Source organism: Antechinus flavipes, chromosome 2, assembly GCF_016432865.1.
Source record: "Antechinus flavipes isolate AdamAnt ecotype Samford, QLD, Australia chromosome 2, AdamAnt_v2, whole genome shotgun sequence".
NCBI lineage: Eukaryota > Metazoa > Chordata > Mammalia > Dasyuromorphia > Dasyuridae > Antechinus > Antechinus flavipes.
The window spans coordinates 277700490-277723720 of NC_067399.1; the positions used below are offsets into that span (position 1 = coordinate 277700490).

The 23231-nt window shown below is 33.6% G+C and overlaps 1 protein-coding gene across 4 annotated transcripts in view; it reads left to right on the forward strand.

The window, feature by feature from the left end:
• GOLM2 (golgi membrane protein 2) overlaps positions 1–23231 on the forward strand; it is a 91062-nt gene that overhangs the window by 60384 nt on the left and 7447 nt on the right. For 2 of the 4 annotated variants that reach the window (XM_051977245.1, XM_051977243.1), the window contains exons 7-9: positions 3514–3612; positions 5613–5789; positions 22548–22715. In XM_051977245.1, coding sequence (XP_051833205.1) covers positions 3514–3612; positions 5613–5789; positions 22548–22715 — 444 coding nt within the window. The remainder of the gene's footprint in view (positions 1–3513; positions 3613–5612; positions 5790–22547; positions 22716–23231) is intronic. The other 2 variants (XM_051977247.1, XM_051977246.1) reach the window with 1 other exon arrangement.

Consider the following 23231-nt stretch of genomic DNA (forward strand, 5'->3'; position numbering starts at 1 on the left):
AATTTTGTAAGTAGTTTTATCACAGTATATGTAATCCTTCTGATATCACAACCTACTTTATTAAAAAAAACTTTTAAAAAATGAGTAAATGCTGAGAAATTATTAACATCCAACCTACCAAAGAAAAAGCATAAGCATCCACTATGTACAGAGCACTATGCTGAAAAGTGAGCCTCTGTTCTTGAAGAGTTCACATTCTAATTGAGGAGACAACATATATAGAGGATGTCAGCTGTAGGTCAATTGAAAAAGTCCCATTATCCTTAGGGTGCAATAATAAAATGGATGGTAATAGAGCCATTTTGATGTTTCCATTGGGGAAAAAAAAAGATATGAGAATCTAATTTCCTCCCTTCATTTCAGAAATGGGGTACTGCAGGCATGGAACAATGTACATAATGTTGGATTAAATTACACGTTGTTTAGTTTTCTCCTCCTGTTTCTTTTGTTGGGTCTAGCCTAGTGTTAGGCTAACCACTGTAGTTGATCACACAATGATCAATACCTATTATATGCCAGACACTATGCTAAGTTTTGAGGATAGAAATACAATGAATGAAATACCTAATCAACGATAAGGACTTTACATTTTAATGAGAAAGACATGTACATTTTCACATTTCCAATTATATATAGAATGGTGGAGTTTACATGATGGAGTACCAGTATAGCCTAAGTCAACCCCACAGATCTTCCAGATTACAAAAATCCACCAGAACATTCCCTAATCAAGAAATCTAGGAAAAAACCCAAAGTGGGTCATTTTGCCAGTTCTGGTCAGCATAAGGAGAGAGATAAATCTGTGGACACTGAGAATGGGATCTGGCCAGGAAAGGTCTCACAAAGTATTCCAGCCCAGAAAGGAGCTGTGTATGAGGACAAGAATGCCTTTCTTCCTTCAATCCAGTATAGAGGAAGTCACTTGTGCAGAATGAAGAGAAAGCTGCTCTCTTGGCCAATTTGTTATTTACATCTCAATTCCAGGTCATAGATGCAGAGATAAGATCCAGAGAAGGAGACTTGCACCAGGGGTGACATTATAGGATAAGGAGCAGTTGCATGTCCTTAGCTGGGTACTGAAAAAGGAACACGTTCCTAAGCAAGCAGCAGTTGTATGGCTCCAACTGAAGGATTAGAATAAGGTCTCAATTCCAGCCTTTGGCTTGCTCTGAAATCTGCAGTAGGGCTGGAATATCAGACCAAAGGGCACCCTACTGTTCTGTTATTCTGAACTAATAGATCTTCCCAGCTGACTGACAGTGGCTAAATCTAGCAGCAATCTATTGAAACTCAAATGAAGGACAAGGCCACAAGCATGTTGCTCAGACCCAAACCCAGGTCCATAACTAGCAAAGCTCAGGCCAGGTAGATGGATATCTAATTTTTTCTTGTGTCGGACAACTTGAGAGCACTGAAAGCTTTTAGATCCTTACCCTAAGCTGTCCCTGAGATCCTTAAATAATTCTACTTTCAGTAGCCTAAGGATTCAGCAACAGGACCAGACCAAGAATTTCCTTCAGCAAAGTGCAGAGCTCAGACTAGCATAAAGGCCAAAATTAGGAAGCAGGCTAGAGGAAAAGTAAATAAAAACAATTTTCAACCATAAAAAGCTATTATTGTGACAAAGACACTCAAAAAAGTAAATTCAGTAGAAAAGAATAACTTCAAAACATCTATAAGCAAAGCTTTGGATACATATATAGGCCTATGTACACACAGACAAATGACAACTTCAACTAAAATTCTTGGAAGTGATGAAACAAGAGTTAAAAAAAAAAGATTTTACAATTGAGATGAGTAGTAGAGGAAAGAATCGGAAAATATATAAGAGCTATGGAATAATTGGAAAGAGAATTAATAGTGTTGCACAAGAAGTACAAAACCTTATCCAATCAACCATCTCCCTGAAAATTAGAATAGACCACTAAATCAAAGCTAATAACTCCACAAAAGAACAGGAAATATTAAAACAAAATCAAAAAGTCTGAAGAAAATGTAAACTAATTTATGTAAAAACAACTGACCTGGAAAACAGATAAGGGGCTAAGCTTCATATCCAGGTGAGTGGTTGAGCAACATCTTGAAGAGAAGGATTTTTTGAGGCAGACATGAGGAGGCAACATGGCAGGTAAAGCACTGGGACAGTCAATGCAAAAGCGTGAAGATGGAAGATAAGATGTTATTGTGCGAGGAATAGCAGAGGAAAGGAAAGTTTGCCTGGATCATAGAGTACATTGGAAATGACACTGAGTGAGTCTGGAGATACAGATTGATATTAGATCATACAGGACTTTAAAAAACAAACAAAAAAGTTTGTATTTTATTCTGTCCTTACAATAAAGAGCCCCAGAGGGAATTCACATGGTCAGATTTGTATTTAAGGAAAATCACTCTAGTAGCATTAAGTAAGGTAGACTGGAGTGATGAGAAAACTGAGGCAGGAGCCCAATTTGAGTGTTGCAGTAAAATAGAAGGGTTTGCATGCAGAAGATGTTGTGGAGCTGTATATTCAAGTTAAACATCCCTAGAACTGATTCTTCTATGTATGAACTTAAAGTCTTTTCTTATACTATGCACCTGCTGTCTGGATATTTTCCCAGTCATATTGGGATATAATATTCCAAGTATGATGTAGCCAGAACAGAATACAACAGGATTCTTTGAACACTGTGTCAGTCACCTGTAAGTGACTGACTGGCCAATAGGGAGGGCGCTCAATATTATGTACCTACCATGTATCAGACCCTTTGAAGATACTGAGAAAGGCAAAACAACAAAACCCCAATACTTGTCCTCAGAGAGCTTACTGTTTAATAGAGGAGCCATATTAAAATACCTAGGAATAAACAATGTAGAGAGAATATATTGCAGGATAGACTGTCATATTTAGGATCCATATAAAGTTTGAATAAAAAAGAAGGCTACTTTCTTAGGTTGCTTGGTTAATAGATCTTGAGTTCAGTTTATATTGTTCATATTGATCTTTGGGGATCATTGTGACTGAACATTTACTTTTTTTGATTTTCCTAATGTATGGCAGATAATATGATGAATGAGATCATGAATATCCAAATCTTTGCAATTTTAAATATTTCCACTATAAGCTTTGTAAAAGTAGGACAAATAAGAATATATAAAAAGTACAATAACGTAAATAAAGTAAGCATGATGAAATAACAAAAATTCAGTAAAAAATGAGAATAGTACTACAATATTGTCTACTATATTTATTGAATTGACAGTATTATACAGTATTATCAGAATTAAATGCATATCAAACTTTCCTGTTAACAGTTGATTGATTATATAGGGGAAGATATTTGGGGTCATGTGATATTTCAGTGTTTGGTTGAGAAGTGCCTATTATGTTGAAATAAATGTATTAAATTTCAAAAAAAGATTTAATATGAGACCAAGCTTCTTGGCACAGTGCTGAGAACGTAATGCTTCTACAGTAGATACATATCTAGTTGCTTGATAAAAATCAAGTTTTTGTCTATTTGTTTTCTTTAGCTTTAAAGAAGCCCCTTACTTCAGTTTCTCAGCAAGAAAGTCATCAAGAAAATGTACATCCTCCAACTGGAGAATCTCATCCTCCAAATATGGCACCAGGTATAAATCTTTACTTTTATAATTATATTTCATGACTTATTTTGAAACTATAATGAAATCGGCTTTTTTGAGAACTAGAAATTATACACAATTTTTTAAGGCACACTACCTGGTAGCATTTACATTTTCCCATCTTCTGTTAGAATTTTTAAATGCCCATTTGCTAATGGCATGATAACTTAAAGGCAGACTAAATAGTAGTACATTTATAATGGGTTTTTGGTGTGTGCAAAATTTGTTTTCTGTACTCATTTGGAACTACTATTTTATAGAAGAATGAAAACATGAGGAATATCCATATCCACAAAATGGATTTTACTTATAGGATTTGTTTGTTTTGTAAATCAGAAGACTGAATATTTATTTAGCATATCAAATTCAGTTTTAAAAGATCATTTACTTCACCACTTACTGTACTAATTCATCAAATTATGTGACATATACATTTGCTCATTGCTGAAACCTTAACTGAAAAGTACCTAGACCGAGAAACAAAGAAAGGCATGATCACTAATGAGTCAGAGAGTGATAGTGTTTTAATTTAAAGTAATTTTTAAAATAAAAACTAGCAAAATGTATGGCCATCCAAAAATGATATTTATGGTTATAGATTCATAAATTACTTTACATACTTTACATACTTTTACCCATAGAATTTCAAAAATTTAACAGTCTCTCTTAAAATTGTTTTAAAAAAATTAATGACCTTTTTATTCATTCTTCCCATTTCTCTTTTAATTCTTTCCTCTGAATACTTAATTCTTGGGTTCCATAAGGTCTTTAGATTTCAAAAAATCCATGAATTTGGATAGGAAAAAATTACATCTTTTTTTTTCCCAAAACCGTTTAGTCTGGTCAGGACGGATGACTTATTTAGTATTCAAGTAATTTTAATCTAATTTTCAGATTGAGTTTTACTTCAAAATATAAACTAATATTTACATTAATTGAAAGTATTCTACCATCTTAATCTTTGGTTTTGAGAGAATTTTGGTAATAAGTAAGATAGATGTGTACTCTATGAATATCTAAAACATATTTGTAGCTAGAGACAACTCAAGAAATAATAAAATGGTTAAAAAGGGGGGAAGGAAACAAACATTTATTAAACCCTTACTGTGTGCTATCAATATACTGGGAAATATCCTATTTTCTGGAGCTAACATCCAGCAAGCAAGCCAAGCCCTAAGTTTGGCATAACAGTCATCAAGACCAGGTATTCTCTGAACTCAGACAAGTATCTGCTGTGTTCATGTGCTGGTCATGAAGCCCCACTCTGAATCACACTTGTCTCATTGTTGCTGTTTTCCCTCCTTGTCAGGGATATAGCTCACTACATGAAAGTGGACTCTTTCCCCCCCTCCTCAAGAGGCGGGGCCCCTAGCACATGGGTCCTTGCTTACAAACCCTTTCCCTCACTTTGAAATTATACTTCTTTTGAATTCCTGATTCTCCTGTATCTAGTCTGCTCTGTTTGGCTCCATTCATCCACAGGTTAGAAGCCAGTTCCATCGGGTTGACAGTGCCTTGCTGTACTAAGCATTGAGTAAACAAATACAAGCAAAAAGAAAAGACAGTCCTTACTATTTGAAAGGGAAAACCATACCTAAAAGGGAGCTGAACAGTTGAGGTGGGGATGAGATTGGGGGATGGAAAACAGTTATGAGAGCCTGGAGAGGAATGAAGGCCAACAGAAACTTTCTTAGGGGAGAATAATACAAGTTTTACAGAAAGATATTCCAGGTTGAAAAGACTACAGAAGTGGTTGAATATTTCAAGACCAAGTGGCCACAATGCTGCAGGCTGCCAAGGAGTTCCAGGTTTAGGCAAAAGCCACGGTTATGAAATCCAAAAGGTAGGAACTAGGCCAGGATGAGAGAGTCACATTAGTGTCCCACTTTAAGAAGTCAAATTTTCTTTAGGTCTTCAGAATCAATTAGTTGTTGTAAATGCTGGGCTTTTTCAAAATATAAAATTAACTTGATGTTTTTATGCCATAGATTTGCATGTTAGCCACATTGGAAACTCTGATATTTTGAAGCAGATCCCTCCCAATCCTCTTCAGCGTTTAATTCCTGGCCCAAACTTGGAAAATGAAAATGAACACAAGTTTCAGACAGATATGTTAAAGCAGGCTTCAAAGGATAGAGCTGGTGACTTCCATAAGATGAAACAAAGTAAGAGTCAATTTGTTACCATCATTTATCATTCTTAAATGCATTTCTTTATTAATTAGTATCTTCACAAATTTGGAGCTCAGCTTTCTTTGTGATCTTCAGTTTTAGCATCTTAATATCCACGGTAAGAGTTTCCTCTGACCTATGTATTCCATTTTTGAATTCTCTTCTAATCCAGAGATAGTATGGGGTACGTTTAAAAAAAAAAAAAAGTCTTGTTCTAAGGATCTGGATTGAAATCCGTGCTCTGCCCCTTATTGCCTATGTGACCTTGGGCAAGTACCTTAACCTTTCTGACCTATAAAATAATGGAGTAGATTAAATGGAAACTGAGGTTCTTTCCAGCTTTTTAATCATATTATTCCAAATATAGTCTATATCTCTAAAATGAGATCTCTTTAAAAAGAAACAAATGTACATATACACTGGAGGAAAAAGATCAGGTTTTATTTAAGATTCTGGGGAAAAAAAGGCTCTACCTATATTCAGACTAGTATAACATTAATTGAAAGATTGATGAAACTTAAAAAAAAAAAACCAAGAACAGCTAGGTGGCACAGTGGATAGAGCACCAGCCCTGAAACCAGGAGGACCTGAGTTCAAATGTGGTCTCAGGCATTTAACACTTCCTATTTGTGTGACCTTGGGCAAGTCAATTAACCCCAATTGACTCAGCAAAAAGAAAGGAAAAAAAAGATGAAATGACAGAACAGATTAGTGCCCTGGTGCTTATTTCAGATGAGTTTTTTCCCTGTTGCTTTTGATTATTTTTAACTGTGTCTTGAAGTCAAGAAAACCAAATTTTGGTGAGCTGACAAATTGAAAAGGTTAAAAAAAAATTAGAGAATTTTTTGAAAATACAATTTTAGGTTTTCCTTCAACCTAGCTCAAATACTACTTTCTACAAGAAACCTTTCCTAGTTTTTGCCTAGTGCTAATAACTTCCCTCTAAAATTATCTTCAGTTTACCCTGGATATATCTTGCATGTACATAGTTGTGTTTGTATGTTGTCTTCTCCATTAGAATGTAAGCTCCTTGAGTATAGTCTGGACTGTTTTTGTCCTTTTTTGTATCACTACCACTTATCACTTATCATAATGCCTGCCCACTTCTTGTTCAGCTGTTTCTGTGGTTTATGATTCTTTGTGACTCCATTTTGGGATTTTCTTGGCAAATATATTGGGAATGGTTGGCCATTTCCTTAGCTCATTTTACAGAAGATTAACTGAAGCAGATTAGGGTAAGTGACTTGCCCAAAGGTTATATAGCTAATTAAGTGTCTCAAGCCAGATTTAAACTCAGAAATATGAGTCTTCCTGATTCTAAGCCTTTCTCTATTCACCTAGCTGCTGAGCCTGCCTATGGTAAAGGCTTAATAGATGCTTGTTGATTTGACTTAAATCTTTGGAATTTTTTTTTAAATAGTATTTACAGAGTGTTAGCCTTTATGAGTCCGTTGTTTTAGTGATAATTGCTTTTTTTTGGATTTCAGACGCCTGTGCAGTTATTCTAATTTTCTCTGCTTTTCAATAGATTTCTCTCCTTGATATTTTAAAAATATACATGCTAATCTTTTGTGCAAAATAATATGTAAAAAGCACATATATTCATTAGAGATGGAACAGATCATTTGTGAGTTCCTCATATGCCTTTACACTTACAATGACTTCACAAAGTAAATACGTAATATAGCTTGGAGAGCAGAATTTAGTCCTTGCAAATATTTATAAAAAGTAATATTTAAAAATATCTTTTATTTGCTCCTTCTCCTTCCCACTTTTGCCCCTAGGTTTTTGTGGTTACCTACTTTAGTCTTCTCAGTATTGTAAAAATAATGACTACGTACTATATATATTTCCTTAAATCTTCATGTTTGACTAACATTCTAGGTAGACAAATAGTAATTAGATAAGAAAGCATAATTTCTCATTTTGTTTCATTATTTTCTGTAAATATGTCTTTTTAAATAAACCTTGTTGGCTGTCTTTATATTGATAAATGGCTTTGTTTTTTAGTAACCAGAGGTTAGGGATTGCACCTCTGATTTCATTGGTATAAGGAACTTTCTGGTAAGGACATTTCTTCTCCTAAAGTAGGTTAGCATCTTCTCTGCCAATTAGGGCCTTAGAGAGTTGTCTTTGTTTTTGTATTTGATTGTTTAACCTTCAACATAGTTTTTTTTTTTCTTTTTTTGTCTTCTTTTTTGTAGAGGGCTGAAACTAGCTGGTACTTCACACTTTTTGAAGAGATAATATATACAGATATTTTTAAAATCATCTTTTACTAAAATGTTACTGAATAATGTAAGCTACATTTTATTTTGAAATACTTCAGATAGGCTGGTTTTTAATCTATGTGTTTTTAAAACTGTATTATGATTTTAAAGTATTGTAAGTCTTGTGAAAAGCTACAGAATATTTTCTTCAACTAAAGAATGGTCAGTTTGACTTCATTTTGGTCTTGTTTTATGTGTGAAAAAAGATTTTACTTATAAAATAATTTAAGAGCAAAAGTCTTTACTTTTATAGACTTAGCCACAAAATCATTTTAATACTTTACCTATGTGTATAGAAAAGGACTAAAAAATCCATATAACAAAACCTTCCTCAGAATTAAATGATTTTTACCATATTCTTTATAATAATAGAGGCATATGCCACTTAAATTTGCCTTAATAGTCTACCTTATTTCACATTAAACATTCAGCCCCATCCTAAAATCAGTTCTTTGCTAATCCCTAGAGCCAAAACTCACCCAGCCTTGATTACTCACTAAGGAAAACACAGAAGAAAAGTAAACACAAAGGAAAAGAGAAGAAAAACAAAACATTTTATGATTTTTTTAACTTAGAATATTTTAACATATTTTGTTTTCCTTCAACCTAGCTCAAATACTACTATCTACAAGAAACCTTTCCTAGTTCTTGCTAGTGCTAGTAACTTCCCTCTAAAATTATCTTCAGTTTACCCTGGATATATCTTGCATGTACATAGTTGTGTTTGTATGTTGTCTTCTCCATTAGAATGTAAGCTCCTTGAGTACAGTCTGGACTGTTTTTGTCCTTTTTTGTATCACTACCACTTAGCATAATGCCTGCCCACTTCTTGTTCAGGTGTTCAATGTTATTCTTCACGCTAGTTCAATGTCACTCTTTTTCATGACTTTATTTTTCCTCTAGTCTCATGAAGAAAAAGGATATGGAAGAAGGAGAATTGGGAGAATTTGATTTTGAAAATTCCCTGCTCCAGCTTTAATCTATTCTCCTCATTCCATGTATTGCTATAGGTGTTTAGTACTTGTTCACTGTTCTGTACATCTCTGGGAAATGGGATATACCTATCCCAACTGTGGAAAATAGATTCTTTCTTTTATTTTTAAAGCTCAAACTATTATCTATAGGTAGATCTTAACTATATGGTAAAGGGTTCCTGAGCAGGGAAGAGGTCCTCTCCATTATGCTGAATTTTTTGCTTTTTCCCTTATGCTCAATGACATTCAAGCCTCTCCATATATAACCTCCACCCTTTCCATGTCCCAAATTTATTGGCTTTCCACCATAAATCTCGTGGGTTCCATTGATTACTTGCTCTGTGAGATCTCCACATTGAATGTCTGATGATATATCCATATATCATTTTAATCATTTAGCTTCATCTTGTGTATAGTTCGTTTGTTCTTTCTTCTCAAGAGCACCAAAACATCAGGGATGATGCCATGACATGCAAACGAATTGGATTTAAGTGAGGAAGGGCTGTGCAAGATCATCTGCTTCACTCTCTCCTCCAGAATCATCAGGATCCAGTGGCCAGACACAGATCAGGAGAATTGGAGATGGCCCTGGATGCTATAAGAGACCTTGGCCTTTTTAACAGAGTCTTGTTTGACTGAGACAATGCCCATTCAGTGATTAAGGGTAAATAAGATAAGAGGGAAATTACCTTTTTTTTAACCTAATAAAAAAGAAAAAAACAAACAAACATCAGTCTGGGAAGGGAAGACTCTGAGAGGTTCTGGCCAAAATGGAAACAGTTTCTATTTACATTCACTCTGAGCCAATCTGGACTCAAATTGTGACTAACTGTGGCTTGCCTTGAGACCTGTTATTAGCCATTCGGTGAGAGCCAATGATTTGAGTTTAAAGGTTTGTCCTTAAAAAAGAAATCTATCTAGTAAACCTCAAGTTATCTTAAACTAATTGGGGATACATACTTATCAGATCCTCTTCTAATTTCCCCTTTGAATTAAAAAAAAACATATACAGCTAGGCCTTATTTATCAGACTTATTCATCAATATTGATACTTTATCTGGTAACATGGTACGTGAATAAATTGCAGGATTTGGAGTCAACATCTGGGTTCAAATTTCCTGTCAATCACTTTGTTACTGTAGGCAAGTTGCTTAATAGTCTCTAAGCCTCAGACTACCCTAAGGCTATAAGTTACAGGTGGCTAGTGATTTTTGTTTTTGGATACACCAAAGAAATGACAGATATTTGATAGATTTAACAAATGTCCAGTTAACATCTGGTCCAAATCAATCCAGACATAAAGTCCTGCTGTATTTCTAAAGTGCCATACAGCTGAGTTCTAAATGCATCATCTTTTGCTGTTTTCTAATTGAATGTTAGAATGGGCGAGGAGGGAGAATTACATCTTCATTTTTACTAACCTCCAACTGAAATTTAGTATTTCCTTCCATTATTAGTATAGACAACAAGCACATGGGTGTGTGCGTGCACGCGTTTTATGAAAACATGATATGAAGAATTTTTTATTATATCTTTCTGAATCAAGAAATAAATTCTTAATGTATTACCTTAAATTCTCAATTCTGGCATTTTCCCAAGAGGCAAAATATTGTTTTGGACAATTTTCATTCAGACCTACAATTAGATACCTTCCCAGAAGAATATGTTGTTGAACATGTTGTTTGCTTCTTTAGATTTTAAAGCAATAAAAAATACAACCTGGTTTGTTTTTGAAGGATGAAGGATTTTTGCAATAACAGGAGACTGTGCTCATAGATGGCTGGGCTAGAGAAGGGTGGCCAGGAAAAGTAAATAAAATTCCTATTGATGAATTCAACAAATATTTTGAAATCATTTGTTACATGAAGAATAACATAAAAACTGTATTGGAAACTATATTCCCTTTAGGCTAAATTCATGTGAAAGGAAAATATTCTCCATCTCTTCACAGATTTATTTTAAGAGACAATACTGGATTAAGACTCATAAGACTTGGATTTGAGTATGTTGTCTGCTACTTTACTTTCTGTGTAATTGTAGGCAAATTACTTAACCTTTCAGAATCTCTGGCTCCTCATGTGCAAAATATAGAGGTTTGATTACTTCAGGACTTCTTAGGATCCATAGACTGCTTCTCCAAGGGTGAGTTGTGGGTAGATTGCAGGGCTCTGTGAATCTGGATTAGGAAGGAAAAAATTACATCTTTATTTTTACTACCCTCTGAATGAAATTTAGCATTTCCTTCAATTATGAATGTAGGCAACAACATATTTCTTTTTATACTAATAAGTTTTTGTTTTTCAAAATACATGCAAAGATAGTTTTCAACATTCACCCTTGCAAAACCTTGCTTTCCAAATTTTTCTCCTTCCCTTCCCACCTCCTCTACTTAGCAAGTAATTCAATATAGGTTAAACATGTACAATTCTTCTAAACATATTTCCACATTTATTTTGCTGCACAAGAAAAATCAAATCAAAATGGGGGGAAATGAGAAAGAAAAAACAAGCAAGCAAACAATAAAAATGAAAATATTATGTTGTGATCCACATTTAGTCCCAAGAGTCCTCTCTCTGGATGCAGAAAGCTCTCTCCTTCACAAGTCTATAGGAATTGGTCTAAATTACTTCATGGATGAAAAGAGCCAAGTCCGACACAATTGAGCATCACATAATTTTGCTGTTGCCATGTATAATGTTCTCTTGGTTCTACTCATTTCATTTAGCATCAATTGATGTCTCTCCGTGCCCTTCTGAAATCATTCTGCTGATCTCTTATAGAACAATAATATTCCATTTCATTCATATATCATCATTTACTTGGCCATTCCCTAATTGATGTGCATCCACTCAGTTTCCACTACAAAAAGTGGTGTTACAAAACATTTTTGCATATGTGAATCCTTTCCCCTTTTTTATCTCTTTGGGATAGAGACTCAGTGGAGACACTGCTGGATCAAAGAGTATACACAGTTTGATAATCCTTTGTGCATAGTTTGAAATTGCTCTCCAGAATGGATTAGTTCACAACTCCACCACCAATACCAATTAGTGTCCCAGTTTTCCCACATCCCCTCCAGCATTTATCATTATCTTTTCCTGTCATCTTAGCTACTCTGAGAAGTGTGAAATGGTATCTCAGAGTTATCTTAATTTGCATTTTTCTAATCAATAGTGATTTAGAGCATTTTTTCATATGACTAGAAATGGCTTAAATTTCTTTGAAAAAAGTCTGTTCATATCCTTTGACCATTTATTAATTGGAAAATGATTATATTCTTATAAATTTACTCAATTCTTTATATATTCTATAAATGAGGCCTTTATTGGAAACTTTGAAAGTTAAAAAATTTTTCTCAGTTTTCAGCTTCCCATCTAACCTTAGCTGCACTGGTTTTGTTTGTACAAAAACTTTTAAATTTAATGTAATTATTATCTACTTTGCCTTTCATAATGGTCTCTAGTTCTTCTTTGGCCAAAAATTCCTTTCTTCTCCACAGATCTATTCTTTGTTCTCCTAATTTGCTTATAGTGTCATCCTTTATGTCTAAATCATGAATCTATTTCAGCCTTAACTTGGTAAAAGGTGATAGGTGTGGGTCAATGCCTAATTTCAGCCATACTGTTTTCTAGTTTTCCCAGCAATTTTTGGCAACAGCAAACTTCTGATAAAGACTCTATACGGTTCACCAGCCTGCCAAACAGGTTTAGATGATCTGAGGCCTTTTCTAGCTTTCAAATCTCTCAATTCTAAGAGAAGAGAAAGTATATTTGAACCAAATATGATCTGTGAAAAAGCCTTTGTACAAATAAAACTAATGCAAACAAGATTAGAAGGGAAGCAACAAACTGGGAAAACATTTTCACAGTTAAAGGTTCTGATAAAGGCCTCATTTCCAAAATATATAGAGAACTGACTCAAATTTATAAGAAATCAAGCCATTCTCCAATTGATAAATGGTCAAAGGATATGAACAGACAATTTTCAGAGGATGAGATTGAAACTATTACCACTCATATGAAAGAGTGTTCCAAATCATTATTGATCAGAGAAATGCAAATTAAGACAACTCTGAGATATCACTACACACCTGTCAGATTGGCTAAGATGACAGGAAAAAATAATGATGAATGTTGGAGGGGATGCGGGAAAACTGGGACACTAATGCATTGTTGGTGGAGTTGTGAACGAATCAACCATTCTGGAGAGCAATCTGGAATTATGCCCAAAAAATTATCAAAATGTGCATATCCTTTGATCCAGCAGTGTTTCTATTGGGCTTATATCCCAAAGAAATACTAAAGAAGGGAAAGGGACCTGTATGTGCCAAAATGTTTGTAGCAGCCCTGTTTGTAGTGGCTAGAAACTGGAAAATGAATGGATGCCCATCAATTGGAGAATGGCTGGGTAAATTGTGGTATATGAATGTTATGGAATATTATTGTTCTGTAAGAAATGACCAGCAGGATGAATACAGAGAGGCTTGGAGAGACCTACATGAACTGATGCTAAGTGAAATGAGCAGAACCAGGAGATCATTATACACTTCGACAACGATATTGTATGAGGACATATTTTGATGGAAGTGGATTTCTTTGACAAAGAGACCTGAGTTTCAATTGATAAATGATGGACAAAAGCAGCTACACCCAAAGAAAGAACACTGGGAAACGAATGTGAACTATCTGCATTTTTGTTTTTCTTCCCGGATTATTTATACCTTCTGAATCCAATTCTCCCTACGCAACAAGAGAACTGTTCGGCTCTGCAAACATATATTGTATCTAGGATATACTGCAACATATCCAACATATAAAGGACTGCTTGCCATATAGGGGAGGGGGTGGAGGGAGGGAGGGGAAAAAAAAATCGGAACAGAAATGAGTGTCAATATAATGTAATTATTAAATAAAAAATTTAAAAAAAAAATAAAAAAAAAAATCTTCATGAAAAAAAAAAAAAAAAAAAAAGAATGGTATAAAGACCAACTATTCTCTAAAAACAAATTAGAACTATTTGAGAGAAAATTGGATTTAGATTAAATGGGTATGAAGAATTTAGTGGCTTCTCTCAAATAGTTCTAATTGTGGTGAGGGGGCAAGCCATGAGTCTCAAGATGTCAATATCAGAAAGAAATGCTTAATATTACAAATACATACAAATTACATGTATGTATAATGCACATGAATAAAATATATGTGTTTGATGTATTGGAGTACTTGCCATCTAGGGGACGAGGTGGGAAGAAGGAGAGAAAAATTTGGAACAGTTTGCATGGATCGATGTTGAGAAATTACCTATACATATGTTTTGTAAATAAAAAGCTTTAATAAAAAATTTAAAAATAAAAAAAAAAAAAAAAAAAAAAAAAAACAAATATGATCTGTGACCTGGGCAACTGAACACCTTTAACCTCTCATGAGCTAGATCTTACCTTATGATAGAACTTTCTCTGATACCACTGTAACATTGCCACAGGAATAAAGAGACCAGAGTAATCAAGGACTGGACTGGAGTGGGATAAGATGGGTGAGAAAGTTGGATAATTAGAAACATTTGAAGAGATAAGAGAAGTATAGTGTACTTGAGAGGTGTTAATTGAGCAGGCTGGTGTTAATGGCCAAAGTCCAGTACAGTAGGAAGACTAATGAAGTAGATGGGTTAGAGATTGAAAACATTCACTAGCTCAAAAGGGGGAGAAGGGTTATAAAAAAGTAAAAAGCTTAGAGTATTGAAGGAAAAAAATAAATTATAATGGAGAATTCAGAGATGGGGCAATGATTTGTAACAATGATGTCCATATTTTATCCTTGTTAAGTTGGAAATATGAGTGGAGATAGGAAGGATAAATTTGATCATGGGGGATAGGGATGTTATTATCTTCCATTTAAAATATGGGAATGGGACAGTTAGAGCCTCTTAACACCCTCTTTACAAGTAACTATAACATAGTAAAACCACAAATGTATGCAATTAGGCACAAATGAAAGCAGAGGTGCACAATCCTGTTGACTCAAAATAGGAAGTGTTCAAGACTAGTAAATACAATACTCCAGTATCATCTCAAGTTAAGGCCAAGGTTATCATCTCAAGCTATTGGTAGATCCCAAGGGATATGCAATCAACCAGTCAGAAGATGAGAAGAAAGTTCCCCTGGTTGCTTGACTCCAGCAAAATCACACTTAGCTTTATTTCTCAGCATTCTCCCCTTCCTTCTTTACTCTTCCCACAGTATTTTTTGGCTGCCAATCAAATTCCCAGCCTTCTCCAGCCCTACCCTCCCAGCCCCACCTTCACTGCCCAAGTGTGGAAATTATAACCCAAACTAAAAGCTACTCAGCAATGGGTTGATGCCAAGAGACAATTCACCCCCATCACCTACCTCCCTTTCCTTTTGTTTTTAGTGGGACAGAAAATCATACTGTCCAAACAGACTTGAAAGAATTGTGATCTAGAGTTATTTCCTCTCCACAACTCCAACAGTTTATCTCTGAACTTCCCTATTTCTCTATTTGCCTCCTATTGGGGTGGTGACTAGGTGATACAGTAGAGAGAGCCCTGAGTCTATTGTCAGAAAGACAGGAGTTCAATTCTAGGCTCAGATTCTTAGAGCTGTCTGACTTTGGGCAAGTCAGTTTACTATTTTGTCTCAGTTTTCTCATCTATCAGGAAAGCTTAAAAGGAAGACTTAAAAATTTATTTTCTAATAAAGTGCATGCTCAAAATAATTTAGAGATCACTGAATAATAGAAATTACCCTAGCTACTATTGGTGCTGCTTTATAGTGTTTCTAGAGTCATACTAATTTAATTAACTACTATTCAACAACTATGTATGGCTAATGCAGTGTGTGGCAAGGATAGGTTATACTGAGTTGGTTGATTTATTTCTGAATTCTCATTTATAAATAATCTTACTTTCATTTTTTAAAATATTTAATGTTTTGAGATTTAACAGATTTCTCTACAAACACCCACATAATATCTCTCCCTACCTCAACAAGAAACATTTCCTGAATGAAGCAGATTCATTATTTATTAAAAACAAAGAATGTGTCCTTTTAAAAAGAAATAGCTTTTTATTTTCAAAATATATGCAAAGATGATTTTCAACATTCACCCTTGCAAAACCTTGTGTTCAAATTTTTCTATGTATAATATTCTCCTGGTTCTACTCACTTCATTCAGCAACAATTCATGTAAATCTCTCCAGGCCTCTCTGAAATCATCCTGTTGATCTCTTATAGAAAATAATATTTCATTTCATTCATATACCATAACTTATCCCACTATTCTCTAAGTGATGGGCATCCATTCAGTTTCCAGTTTCTTGCCACTACAAAAAGGGCTGCTGCACATATTTTCACATATGGATCCTTTTCCCCTTCTTTTTTCTCTTTGGCATATAGACCCACTAGAGACACTACTGGATCAAAGGATATGCACAGTTTGATAAGTCTTTGGGCATAGTTCCAGGTTGCTCTCCAGAATGACTGGATCAGTTCACAACTACACCAACAACGTATTAGTGGAGGGATGTGTCCTTTAATTTGAATTGAATAGTAAGATATTAACACTTAATTAGTGTTCCTCTTTTGTAATCTGAGAAAGATGTGGTTGATTTTTATCCTTCTTCTCAAAGAAAACCAAAATGATATCATTGTTAAAAATCAAGTTAGTGGGTCTGACTGTGGCTGATCAGATCGATACAAGCTTAAAATGCTCTGCCACAGGTCGGATACAGATAGTCCTTATGAACATTTGATGTGGATTCTCTAACTCTGCACATCCTCCATTTCTTCTGAGTCGTTTGAATTCTGCTTTGCTCATAGAGTACAGCACCTTCTCTGATGAGGGCACACCATACTAGGCAGTCTTGTGCCAATATTTCCCATGTCATAAAAATCAATTCTAAAGTTTTTAAGAGATACCTTGAGGGTGTACTTGTATCACTTTTTTTGAACATCTTATGAGCACTCGCCCTGTGTGAGTTCTTCATAATAAAAGTTCTTATTGGCAAGTGTACATTTGGTATTTGAATAATGTTGGCTTTTAGTTTAATAATAAGTTATCCTGTGTATATTGTGTATTTAAAGTATGAATTTCATTTGATATATTAACCATTACAACAAAGATTCTTATCTCTGGACTTATTTTAATATACACATTCAGAGAACAACTCATTATTGTGACTATAGTAAGTGGCGGTGATACTTTAAATAGAATGTCATAATTTTTAAAAATAGATTTTAAAAATAGATATTAAAAATAGCATTATAGTTGGAAAACCGAACAGTATAAACGTCCCAAGTTAATGGAGCAGTGAAATGATTCATTTAGTGATTTTTAAAAATTAAGCCTGTATTATGATACTGAAATAGTCTTCGAAATTTTTTTTCTTTTTTACAGGCTACAATAGCTTTTTATGTTTGAGAAATTTGATAATGACAAATTTTTCATAATCCTTTCATTTTTTTAAATGATTTTTTTGTATTTCTCTTCTGTCTTTCCATCAACAACATTTTATCTCCTGATTTGAATTAGATGTCTATGTTAGGACTTCTGATATTTTAAATAATAACAAGCAAAAAGTCAGGTGAAAATTAAAATATGTTTTATGGTGAATTGTGTCCTGCTCATGTTTTCATGGTATTATTCTAATATACTAATGCTGTGATGTTGCCTTTGGGTTCTGTGCTTTAGGATAGATGAGATCACACAGTTATACATTCAAAGCAAGAGGTCTAATCTCACCTACTCAGTGATTTGCCAAAGATCACATAGGTGGTAAAAAGCAGAGCAAGGATATTATTGTGGGTCTCTTACTCTCTCTCTCATATCTATATCTATGTTTAATTACTTCTCTGAGGAGTAACATTTAGGCTTCCTTTCCTCTGAGAAATGAGAGGGGTCAAAATGTACATGCTTGATATATTTTATTCTATGATGTTTCTAATATACTACCCAATGGCAGCATTGCAAGACAACATTTATTAAGATCTTATTATGTGCCAGGTGCTATGATAACTACCAAGAATACAAAGGCAAAAAACAGTCCTTTCCCTTCAAAGAGCTTAATTCTAATGTGGGAGATAGCATATAAACTACTAGACACACTCAAAATCTATATGGAATAGAGCTGGGGGAAAAGGGGACAACCTCCTGGAGTAGGTGGATCTGACCTGAATTTTAAAGAAAGTTGAAGAAACTAAGTGGAAGAGGTGAAGGAGCAGAGGATTCCTTCTTATACGGTTAGTTGACATAAAGGTACAGCTATAGGAGAAGGGAGGGTTTGTTGTGTTTGAAGAACCTGCAAATAGACCAGTATGGCTGGCTATCTAGTGCATGGAAGAGAAGGGAGTAGGAGAAAACTGGAAAGGTAGGAAGGAACCAGGTTTTGAAAAGCTTTGACTGTCAAACAAAGGAATGTATATTTAATACTGTTAATGACAGGGAACCACTGGAAATCCTTGACAGGGCAGGCAGTGAATTTTATTTTTTATTATTAAATAAGGAATTTAAGTTTAGTTCATATGGCTTAAAAGAGAGAGAGTTACTTTGTCTTCCTTTATGAGGGTTATATATTTTGTTTTATTTGATCTTTTTTGTTTATACTATATTCCTTTATATACTGCTTTCCCTATCTTTGCAGAGACTGCATATTAAGCAGCCTTAGAAAGGAAACTTAATTACTTAAAATAAATTAGAAGCTTCTTTGATAGCATTAAAAACTCATAATGCTTTAAAGGCTTTTTTAAAATGAATCTAAGTATGATTTATGATATGGTGGCAATTATGAAAATATATAACAAATTATACTGTTGCTGGTAGATTTCTGACTATTCTTCAGTGTTATCACCTAAGTAAAAAGGAGGGCGATATGGTGACAATTGGGTAGCATGGTGTAAATAGAGAGCTAGAATTAAATTCAGAACACTAGAATTTGAGTTCTACCTCAGGTAACTATTAGCTGTGTGACCCTGAGTGGGTCTTTTAACCTATCTTAGCCTTTGTTTCTTTATCTATAAAATGGGGATTAAAAATATTTGTCACAAGATTGTTTTAAAGATCAAATGAAATATATTTTCAGATATATATTTTTAACAGATATATATTTGTTGAACGATAAATTTTTTGACATCTTTTGTAATTATATCACCTAGGTTTCCTATGTCATTTTTGTAAATGTGATGGTTATGAGGTAAAACCTTAGGTGTTTTGGTTTGCAATTTTAATTTTTTTTAATGATTTGAGGCATTTTTATGGTTGTTGATAGTTTGTATTCCTTCTGTTGGAAATTTCCTCTTCATATATTTTGATAACCTATTTCTTAGGGAATGGCTTTTCTGATATATTTATGTAAATCTCCTTCATATTTTGGATTATATTTGCAACAAAGATTTTTCCTATCCAAAGCTTCCTTTCTTCTAGCTACACTGTATTTGTTCATACAAAAAATTTTCAATTAAATAAGCAAAATTATTTTTATATGTCATGGTTTATATCTCATATTGGATTAAGAATTCTACCTCTAGCATGCAAATTAAATAAAATAGTAGGCTAAGAAAAGCAGTGTCATTTTTTCTCTCTCTTAAAAGGGTCGAATTTACCTACTTATTCAGTATACCTCCTTCCATTCTCCACTAAGTAGACAAACCATTCAGTGACACATCTGACAGTAACAACCCATACTTAAGGAATATGGGATTCTAGTAAATTCTCATCATTAAATTTCATATAAAGTAAATTAGTATATACAAGTGTGGTGGAAAAAAAAAGAACTAATATGAAGAAAGCAAATATAGAAAGAGAGGAAACACTGTGGGATTTGGAGTCAGTTGAAGTTTAGGTTCAAATCTTACCTCTAACAGGGACAAGACATTTGACATTTCTGATGCTCTGTATCCTTATCTGTAAAAATAGGGATAACATTTGTGATTCTTACCCCACAGAATTTTTATGAAGACAAAAAAATGAGATATTTAATATAAAACTCTTTTGTAAGAATTATTATTAATCCCAAATGAAAAAATGCCATACAACTCTATTCTCAGCATTTATGTCCTTAATTCCAGCAAAACAATATTTTAAGCTTAATAATCTGCTTGGGAGTAATAAAAGGAATTATGTTTCTTTTAAGACAAATATCAGGGGCAGCTAGGTAGTGCAGTGGATAGAGCACCAGCCCTGAAGTCAGGAGATCTCAAATTCAAATCTGGTCTCAGACACTTAACACGTCTTAGCTGTGTGACCCTGGGCAAGTCACTTAACCTCAATTGCCTCAGCAAAAAAAAAAAAAAAAAAAAAAAAGACAAATATCAGAATTTTAAAGCTGCTGTTGTTCAAAAATGAAAAGCTCGAATATATCTTAGCACTAATTAGTTCTTAGCAAAGGGACTTCATGTTATCATCTTTTTAAATAATGTATAACTTTCTATATTTGTTAGCTTTTAAGTTACCTATTAGAATCACCTTAGAATAGTGTTATCAAATTTATGAATGAATCCAGGCTAATTAAATGTATTTATTTAAAACCTCAGCTTTCAGGTTTTCTAAGACATCTCAATTGTTCCTAATTTGATTTATTCTTTCTATAGTGGACATACTGTTTCTGGTAGTATTAATATAGTTTTATTTTGTGATTCTGTTACTTGATTTTCTGCTTTTCTTAGTTTTCTCCTTTTCATATATCTGGACAAAACATTCTTAGAACAATTACTCCTAGTAAATGACTCTGAAGAACTGACCAAATTTTAGTAACAAGAATGCATAAAGAGTTGTTTGCATCTAGGCACTACCACATTAGTTACTTAAAGCACATAAGGAATTTCTGATTCCATAATAGGATTTAAGAATATTGCTTCCTTTGTTTGAACAATTTTAAATGTTGCATGTTGAAGAAAAGCAAATAAATAGTTGGTTCTTTTTAGAAATATTATCATTTTTACTGCTTGCCTTTGTACCATTTATGTAACTCTTGGGAAAAGGAACAGTCAGTACTGCCAAAAATATTGTTGCTGTTGTGAAGAAATCTCTGGATTTCTTGAAAGTGGGCTATCTGAATCTTGTCATATTTCTTAATTCTCTCTTTTTGTTCAATTACTTATTCACTCTATTTTCTGTTGGTCATCTTTTTTTGGAAGGGAGGCTCCAAATTGACTTCATCTTCTCATGTCTTTTTTCCTTAGAAATTTTTTTTATTGTTTATTTTTACTGGTTTTATCTTCCCTTATCCAGAAAGTAGAAATACAAATGAGCTGATGAACTAGCTATAAAATGAAATCTTAGTTCACCAATTTTTTTCCATTCTTGCTTTACCTTTATCACAAGCAAAGCTGTTGTTAACTTTTTTAGCGATGGTTTCAATGTATATTGGCCCTAATGCATTGTTACTCTCTCCAAACACAGTTTTTATAACCCTAAATTTATAACCTAAATTTATTTATTATTTAGTTATTTATTAACTAAATAATTACATGGTGTAAATTTGATATACTAAACCTTTTTTTTTGTTTCTGTTTCATGTTAGCAAATAAATCATATGTCTAGTAAGAAAACTTAGTTTATAACGAATTACACTTTTTTGCTACCTTGTATGGCTTTGGTTTTTTTGCCACTTTTTAAGGCAACATTTAAATTGAAATAAAGTTTAAACTTTTTTTTAATTAATCAGAAAGCATTTTGAGGGAAAACACAAAACACAGAAACAATACAAATAGACTTCCCTTTAAAAAAAAGTCCTTAGTCTTATTTATACTTTTAATTGGTATTTAGACTAAGAAATAATTTTAATACTCTTTCATTTGATTTGATGTTGATCTCAATATATATTGAATCAACCATACATTTTTGATATGCCTTGTCTTTTCATTATCAGTTTAGTAGCTCCCTTCAATGGATTTTCATTATATTCAATAAAAAAAAACTGCACTTGCCTCTGAGTGATTCACAAAGTGTATACTTTTTCTGAACAAGATCAATATGTATACTTTCTAGACTTTTTCGTGTCCAAATTCAAAATATTTTGTTTCCATTTTCAAATAAAATTTCTTGGGATTCCAAAGCAAATTAACCTAATCTATAATGCCAGGGAGGAAAAAGATACACTTTGAAAATTAGACTAATTTAAACTCTATCTAAAAACAATAGAAAAGGAAAAATATGCAGCTATTGCTCTAATAACAAAATAATGACCATACCCAATTTTCCTTATATTTTAGTTTTATCAAAAGTGATAAAGTAACCAAGTTTTGCTTAAAAAAAATTTTCAATTTTAAAGAAAGTCTTCAAAGTTTAAAATGAATGGTGCTATTTGGTTTAAAGTAGTACCAAGTAACTGAGCATTAAAGTAAAATTAAGAAATTCTGATAGCCTTCACAAATTAGTTTTTTCTAATCAGCACCCTAAAGTCGCCAGTATTCATTAGCATATCCTCTTCTTGGCTTTCAATGTAGGTTCCTTTCTTTCTTTTCTCTTTGCTTCTGACTTAATCCTCTGCCTACTTCACAGGCCGGTTCTTTGATGAAAATGAATCCCCTGTTGATCCGCAGCATGGCTCTAAATTGGCGGATTATAATGGGGATGATGGTAACGTAGGTGAGTATGAGGCAGACAAGCAGGCTGAGCTGGCTTACAATGAGGAAGAAGATGGTGATGGTGGAGAAGAAGACGTCCAAGGTGAGCGTGGGCCTGACCTCCATGCTGTGACAGTGAAACCCACCTCTTTGGCTTACTAGTTGAATTTGTATAGATTTTTTTTCCCTTTTATTAGCAAAACTGCCTTAATACAAAGGAGGCTTGTATAATTTTCCAGTTCAATTTTTGTTTTAAATGTTTTGATGGTAGTTTTGGATTCTGAAATTATTTTTAGAAATTGTTATTTTGACTTATAGCCTTAAATGTCTTCATGATCTTGTTAACAATTTGGAACTTTAAAATCTTCAGAAGCTTTGAATAAGAATTAATTTCTTTCACATGCCTCTAGACTTTATTAAGGCAAATAAACACACACAAAAAAACACCCTTCTTTTGAGGATTCTAATGCTAAAAATGCATATTTGACCTATTTGTAAATAATACCTAAACTAATCCTTGGACTTACAGGGATTTTTGACATAAAAGGGAATGAATCACTTTTCCATTGAAGATCTATTTAATTCATACTTATTAAACAGTAAGAGAATATTTGGCTTC